General features: G+C 29.6%; 1 protein-coding gene across 4 annotated transcripts in view; it reads left to right on the plus strand.

Moving 5' to 3' along the window:
• The window catches only part of LOC124947130 (histamine H2 receptor-like), a 29,395-nt gene extending 20,638 nt beyond the window's left edge, over positions 1-8,757 (plus strand). For all 4 annotated transcript variants that reach the window (XM_047488854.1, XM_047488855.1, XM_047488853.1 and 1 more), the window contains one exon: positions 758-8,757. In XM_047488854.1, the coding sequence (XP_047344810.1) occupies positions 758-1,418 (661 nt within the window). In that variant the 3' untranslated portion in view covers positions 1,419-8,757. The remainder of the gene's footprint in view (positions 1-757) is intronic.
• Positions 8,758-9,002: the final 245 nt, after the last annotated feature.

Below are 9,002 nucleotides of genomic sequence, written 5' to 3' on the forward strand. Positions count from 1 at the left end.
CCAAGTTTATCGGCTCAATCGATATCACTACATATATATGTGTGTACATACACAAACATGCGCACATACACACACATATTCAACTTCTTTTTCCAAAATCGCTACATATTTTTTGTTTCTCGATTAATCCTGAACATTCATTTAGTAATCTTTAAAAAACCACTTTTTTTCCCTTGAAATAAATAATATTATAAATCGTTGATAAGCGATAAAAATGATATATGTATATAAATTAACGCTTTCATTTATTTAATTTACATTTTATAAACTACTTGTACAAAAGTAGAATTAATAATCAAACATGGAAGCATTAAATGTCCATTTTTATCATTAATATACTACATTCAAAAACAAAAAGGATCTCGTTGCCATAGATACATAAAATCAACATATAACTATAGAAAAACGAATCCATTCCATTGTATGCGTCAACTGTAGTAGAGTAAGAGTCAACGTGGGAGTTCATAATATTAAGTCTCATACTTTCTGCTCGTTATCGGAAAGACTACTAACATCGATGATAAGTCTTGAAAATTACTCCATCATTGTTTACCGTGCGTATCATATGCTGTATGCAAAATACACAATCAATTTTATTTATTATAATTTCAAAATTTATTGCTGATTTACAAAATTTTACATCAAGTATCACATATCCTTATACTCCTAACCTAAATATTGCCTACATATATCTATCAATATGACATGAAATAGAAAACTAAACTCTCAAAGTTAACCATTGAAAATGGCTTTGCAGATACAGCTTTCTAACAGCGAGCCGAGTGACAGCCACTATAATCGTCATTTGGCTCATTGCGGTGATCGCTGTGATTCTTCAATCATCTATCAACGTCGGACCAGACTTTTGCCTACGAAAATTTGGCGGTATAACGATGGAGCAAATAGTGGGTGTAACGATATTGGTCGGTTTACCTGCTGTAACAATTACCTTGCTTTATGCGATGCTCGTCTTGTGCGTACGCCGAGCAACGAGGGGATCCTACAAACCACCGATCGCCTTTTCTTGGGACTACGAATTAACTAAAGCGAACATATACAGCTGCTTGATGTTTATGATATTTTGGTTGCCCTTCGGCGCTGCCGTATGCGTGAATTCGTTTCGACCGATGAGTGCTCATGTTCTCTATGGCCTAGCCTGGTTCGCCTTTTCCAAGTCTTGCTTCAATAATCTTCTCTACTGTGTGGCCGATCGACACTTCCGCAGCGCCTACGTAAAGCTCTTTCATTACTGCTGCTGCAAAACGACCGTGAACTTCTCTAGAAGAACGCGCGCCGATGCTGGCAGGAATTCTAGTGACGTGCGTTTAAGGGTTCATATCATCCATTCTTACGCGAGTCCGGGTTCCTGTAGACCTACTGTGACCAGACCGAACGGACGTGAAGTCTACGAGCTCTAAAACGGCTTTCTATTAATGTTTGCTATTTCCTTTCTTTTGTGTGCCCTACCTCTCACTCCCCACACACGCTACTTATGCTATGAGAACATCTAACTCGAGTATTCATTTTTCTTTTTCTGTCTCCTGAAATCAATTGTGGAGAAAATGAATTCGTCCATAAGAGTAGTTACGGAATAAACTTTCAAACACTCTCTATTTTCAGCCAAGTATATACGAAGGTTTATTGCACTTGAGCGCTCTTGCGCGCACACGATACACGTGACTGGCTTCCAATTTGGAAATGCTAACGCGATTCTCCGATTTCTATCCACTTAAAGTTTATCGTCCTTTTGTCTTTCTTCTGTTATTCTTGACACGAGGTGTAGTACGCACAAAATGAGAAAATTATGACATTGATGGGTCTATATCAAATCTATATTTCGAACGGACCATCGTCACCGATACGAATTTGTATAAAGAATTTTGTCTTGTTTTAAAACGAAAGAGAGAAAGAGAGACACACGAATTTACGATGAATTTCTAAGGAAACAGATGTTTCGAGAAACTCACACATGCCTTGTCTATTTCCGTCTTCGTTTCCGTTAACAAAGAAATACATATCTTTTCAAATTGTATTGCTGACATAGACACAGTTATATTGATGAATATATCATCGAGACTAATCTCATAAAAAAATGAAATACGTATCGATGAATGTTTATACAGTTTTTCTAACCATATTATAAACCTGTTTTCCGTTTAAACAAATCAGTAAAGAAAAGAGTCGCATTCGAAAGAGTCTATAATAGAAGAAAAGAAAACTCTATATTCAAAAATAGATATAGAGTTATCTCATTGAGAGCTGTCTGAACCCTCGTGACTCCGTCCGATTTCGTTATCCGTCCTTGTTCGATTAAAAGGATTCAAAGTTATAAGTTTTTTTTATAACAAAGCTGTCTCTTAGTTACGCATCGTGACGCAGAAAAATTTGAAAATTTCGTAATAAGATTGTTTTAGGGATGTAGAATTTCCTAAGCACAATATTAATTTAAAACGTTCTTTTCCTCGTCATTTAATATAAAGATTTTTATATTTTAGGACAACATTGAATTTTCGATTAGAAGATTTTAGATTTCATTATAATGAGAAGAAGATTGTTTTTTTGTTCTCTTTCTCTTTCTCCCTTTCTGTCGTCTTTTATGTTTCTCTTTGGATGAAATCTGCTGTGCTTAGATGGCGTTTTAAGAGGAAGTCAGAAGTTGACGGAAAATAGATTTGATTTATGTTAGAGTGGAAAACGATTATCTAATACTATCAAGATGAACGAAAATAATTTAGGACAATATATATTAAAGCAACACGGATCTTCAAGTTTCGAGAATGAAATAGTGTCATCGATCAATCGTTATGTCTGAAATTGTGGTGGCGCTACCTGTCGAGGTAGTGAAGGGAAAAGAGGAAAGCATTCGTAAAGGGCATTCGTAAGCTTTAAAGGGGCTGTACTTTCTTGCTAGCGTTCGATGTGGATTAATCGCCACTCATATTAATTAATTATATTAGCTGTTCCTTGATGACTTACAAAATTATGATTTTCAACGGTCTATCTATATCTAATTTAGTATTACTCTTTTATGCAATAGAAACGCATATCAATTAATTACGCTTTTCTTGAAATTTACTTTATTTTATACACTCGACTGCACTTTCTATAAAATACGTTTATAAATTTTTGATTCGCTCTGAAATATTACCAGTAGATATCTATCAAATTGGTTCGTTTCCTCGACGCGAAATGACAAATTAATCGATCTATATCGAACCAAGAATATAGTGATACTTTGAATATCTAACGATTCAATCGATTTGAATAAAATTCATGTTATTATCATTTTTTATTCTTTTATGAGCACGTATTTACGTATAGAAAAGTATTTCAAATATTTTCCATTTCATCTGGTAATTTTCCACTTTATAGATCATTGAAAATCATTACAAAACCATGATCTCGCAAAATTAATTCTTATTTAGATAGATAAATTTTAAATAGATTTTTAATTTTTAATTACGAGATTAAACTTACGAGACTTTTATTTCTTAACGTGTAATTTTTCTACGTCATTTTAAGGCTAATTGAATTTCTTGAAATCTTGCTATTATAATATCGCTGAAATTAGTATATATTCTATATACCACATATATTTTTTTAGCTTATATCTAAAAAAAAGGTATAAAAAGTTTTGTACAATTCTCTTGTGAAAATTTCATATCCGTGTATTTAATGAATTATTATATTAATCTCAATAATGATATTAGAGATTGGAATAGACTTTCGGGAAGATAGTATGTATTCTCTCTCCGTTTATCAAATGGTACTTAAATTCACGAAACATTTCTTAAAAAATTAAACAATATATTAAGTTGAACAATAAATAATGTCAACATTTACGACCAAAAATATTGAATATAGTATTGTTTATTCGTAGAAAATGTTGAAAATTACAATATTACTTATTGGCCAATCTAATACTAACAATAGCGAAAAAATTGAACTCCGAACAAGATAACATCTTTTGAAAACGTATCTATATGTATCATTCTATACGTGAAAGAATGTTTTCATGGACGTTATACATTTCTATTCCAAATCGTAAATAAATCTTGCTCTATTCTGTGATTAAATTCGCGCAAAACATATAATCGTATTTAATCATTAAAGAAATTATCGTTTATGACATTTTTTATTACATTATATATGCACACATTTACAACACACGATATTTTTGTGTCAAAAGTTTTTTGCATATATATACATATGCACTTACATACAGTGTGCAAATAATTCGATATTATTATTTGCATTCGCATAATTTTTAAATCCAAAGAAAAATGATGAGATCGATAAGTGATTTTATCTTTGTGCTATTAGAACTCTAGTTTCGGTTACTCCCGAGCACGATAACTTTATAGCACGAGAAAATATTAGCTCTGTCATGTCTGAAAATAAATACTTCTTATCTGCATATTGTGATCAAGTATATTTTACGACGAAATTTTTTAAAGGAAAAGAAAGCAACATAATCAAATCAATCTCTCTTTGGACATATGAAATAAAGAACTGAATTTATTTTTTAATCCAATTATACAGTGTGAGGCAGCTACGATAAAACAAATTACGAAATGATCAAATCAGGAGAAATATGTCGTATTTTATTAAATCTTTAAATATAACACACTCTCTCTCTCTCTCTCTCTCTCTCTCTCTCTCTCTTTCTCTCTCACTCTCTCTCTCTCTTTCTCTCTCTCTCTCTCTCTTTTATATTTAGTAATTTAAATAAATGTAATAAGTGTTTCAAACTCAACAAACAAAACGATATGTTTCTCATGATATATCTTATATACGTATATATATTATAAGTATATAGTTCGTCTAGTAAACATTGATAAATTATGATAATGACGTATATATATACTTATGTATATAATATATGTATATACTTATATATTTCTCATGACTGTATATCTCTAAATATTGTATTTTACAAGCCTTCTGTCAATCTGTGATCACATTGTTAAATATGATCGAATCATATTATGGTCGATGTACGTATGTATGTAAGTCCAAGTAACAGCTTTCGAATTCGACACGATTAAATCGCTAAAACGCGATCGACGGATCGTACGACTCGAGAAACGGGACCAGGATCAAAAACAAGTTTGTCGTGCTACTACTTCTTACCATTTACTTCTTTACTACACTTATCCTGCATGTAAATATATACAGGATGAAATATAATGAATAAAACGTGACCAATTAAAGATTGATTGCTTGAAAATTTTCTTCGTTTCCAATGGACTTGGAAATCTTTCTTTAACTCGTACAAATTTATATATGATTCTATATAACATTGATAATAGCATTCACAAGTTTATTTTTTCTAAGCAATTTGTAAAATTCAAGTTTAAAAAACATGTAGATAAAAAAATTGATCACGTTATACAATTTACCGACATTACGCACGATATTCGTAATCTATAAATTCGAATCTAGTTTTTCTCTATAGTGAGTAATATCTCCCTTCGAGCTTGAATCATATTTATTTATCTGTATTTCATTTACCTGTTAATTTATAACCATGGGTTATAAATTAAATTCTGTGACTTATTTTTCTTATACTTCATCATCAACCTCTAGCTACGCTAAATACGTATCCATCTTACAAGTATGTGACGCATCAAAGGACAGAATTTTCATATGTAGCCTGGAGAAAGATATTACACACTTCAAAAATGAAAAGAAATAAAGATATATGAAAATGATGTTATTAAATTAGGTCCTTACACAGAAACTTATAATTAGTAAAAAAAATCTTTGTCAGTTCATACTATGTATTTGACTGTAACGATATAAATGTACATGTAATAAGTATAAATAAGTTATATACAAGAGTGTATATGCCCACGCATACACACACGTGAGGTACTTCACGTATTCAAAAATCGATACTCCAAATATTCGGCCATATCAAAGAGATATTCAATGTTCATTTCTTCAAAATTGTTTCATACATGTTGTCGGCTAAATTAAATCAATTCGATCGTTTCTTCAATACCGACACAGTATCCGTCCAAGGAAAAATTCAAAATTTATAAAAAATATCTACAATCTATTTGTATTAATTTTAGATCTATAATCCCCCTCACTATAAAAAAGAAAAAAACAATTATATTTCGTAAAATACAATTTATATTTATATAAAATATAAATCTTTTTTGTATAAAATTACAATTACGAATATTTTTGTACGGTATGAGAGGGATAATTTACGAAAAAGCCTAAAGTGTGCGTGTATGCGCGTGCTCGTGTAAATAAGACAACAATAATATAAACCATGAATGAAAACTGTATAGAATCAAAGAACTAATTACATACGATACTCATTATTGATCTTATAAGAAATTATGAGCTTCGTCCGTCACCGGAGATTCATTAATCTCGTATTGCGATCTGTCTATTCTCGTGCAAGTAAAAATCGGTAATTAATTGTGAACTGTCTAAATATATTTATATATTGCATTAGTATATCTGTAATAAAATTATGGTCGCGATAAATGTATTCCAAATTAAAAAATCTGTAAGCAATGATTGGAGGTCCTACATATACTTAAAATAATAAACTTAAACGACAAGTATATGTGATATATACAGGATCTCTCATTTTAAACGATATGGCTAAATATCTCCTATCCTATTATTTTTATAAACAAATGTTTCAAATAGAAGTTGTTAAGTTTTAATGTGGAAATGTAATATGTATTGCAGCTATTTCATAAAACAGGCTGTTGTCAAGATACGGAAGTCATAACAATTTTTTTACATGAAAATCGATATATTAAGCCTGACAAAAATTGTAGAGAATATAGTACTAATCTACCGACCATCTGCAGTATTTTTTCATCGATATTCAATCAATTTATTTTAGAAGTTTAACAAACTGATCAATTTACCTGTAAACATCTGATAAGCAATGAATTCATTGATCAATTTTGTTTTCTATTTGTATGCATTTTTTTCATACATTTTTAAAGTTGTTATCATTTGAAACGCAATGCTCTTCAGCAGTCATAAAGGACATTAAAGCAATTATACAGTTCGTTAAACTTCAAGGCGCCATAACTTGATGAAATATTGATATTCTCTACAAATTTTGTTCAGCTTAAAATATCGATTTCCACATAAAAAAATTGTTATGCCTTCTGCACATTGATAACAGCACCCTCTATGAAATAGTTGTAATACATATTACATTTCCACCTCAATAATTAGCAACTTTTATTAAAAATTAATTATTTATAAAAACAATAGGATTGGAGATATGATATTTGATCATGTCGTTTAAAATGAGATACCCTATGTGTATACATATGTAAATATATATAAATGTACGTATGTATACATAAATGTTCGTAATCTCAAACTGAAAATAAGAGGAAAATGGAATACATTCACGTATACTTCGCTATTCTTTATTATCCATCTAGAAATTAATAAAAAAGAAGAATCATAGCTTACTTTAGAATAATGTATGAAATCCCTCTACAATTGTAGAATTAATCAATTAATTAATTCTGCTCAAAAGACTGACATTGCGCCGTCATTATACAAAATTTATAAAAATGACAAACAAACGAAAAAATACAAGATTTTTGGAATGACGATCGGTTGATAAATTTAATAAATTTTGTTGTATAAAAACGTAGGTAATCACAAGGAATTACTCATATTTATATATTAAGAATGTATATTTATACATACATATTGTATGTAGCAAGAAAAATGATCAAAACTTTAAATCTATAATCTAAATTAAATCTGTTTTTCGAATATGAAAATTATAGCGTAGAATAGAAAAAGGAAAAGACTATAGTGGCAACTTGTTCTATTGAAACTTGCTACTATGTAATTCCTATCATGAAACTTGTCATATGCATAAAACTGTTATATTCTAAACTTTGAGGACCAGAAATACACAATAATGCATTATTTATTTTATCTGTATACATACAAAGTGATCGAAATGATCATTATATCAAGTAAATTAAAAAAAAAGGAAAAAAAAAATTGTGTTTAGTATCTTGTATATGCGTTACTTCCCTTACGAAGTAAATTCGGTTTAGATTATACGTAATTAACATTGTCATTGAAATAATATAATATTTCTTTACTTAAAATATCGGATTTGTTTTCAATCGAATAAAATGAACTTTTTATGAAAATTATCAGAATTAAAAGGACTTCGACACGTGCTTGTTAAACATGTATAATCTGGATTCAAGTTTATAAGTCATTATACGGCTCCTTTTACTATGTAAGAAAGTGAAAGAATTAAAATAAAAAAAAAAAATAAAAAAACTAAATAAAGAAAAATAGAATATATCAATGTCATGTTTTAAAATAAATGTCTATGATAATATTACCAAGAGGGCCATTGATATTATTCAATCGTCGGTTTGATCTTATAATAAAGATCAAAGTAAAAGATACTCCAATAGTAGCCTAGATGCAAATGTAAAAACGTCACGAAACTCATAGAAATAGATAGTATTTTTTTGGTGAAAGTTAGATCTTAAAAATCTATGTGACACCGACAGTAAAATCTCTTTATCGGATTATAAATGTATTTATTTTGTACTTGACTATATTTTTTGCATTAATGTATTTTTCGTAAACAGGCTGATGTAATGGAAAACGTCATACCTCTTAGAATGCAGCATCTCGTTTTATGAATATATTTTACTGTAATTTGTGTAAACGTAGATTTTATAATGTTGTAATAAAAGACACTTGTTTTTACCTCGTGTAGTTCACCTTTATTTTCTTTTTATAAATGATAAAATAAAAATCTGTATTAGATAAAACAGAACGAAGAAATAAATTCTAAATTGCTGATATTACAACAGATGGCACTGCAGTAATATGAAAAAATACTATTTTATACGAATTGCCGCGTAATTATTTACTTGAAATGAATTATATTTTTACATAATATAAAAACAAAAGGGTAAACGGAAGTTAATTAGCAAATAAAAACTTGTTTAACTTCTTAA

This window comes from Vespa velutina, chromosome 2 (genome assembly GCF_912470025.1).
Source record: "Vespa velutina chromosome 2, iVesVel2.1, whole genome shotgun sequence".
NCBI lineage: Eukaryota > Metazoa > Arthropoda > Insecta > Hymenoptera > Vespidae > Vespa > Vespa velutina.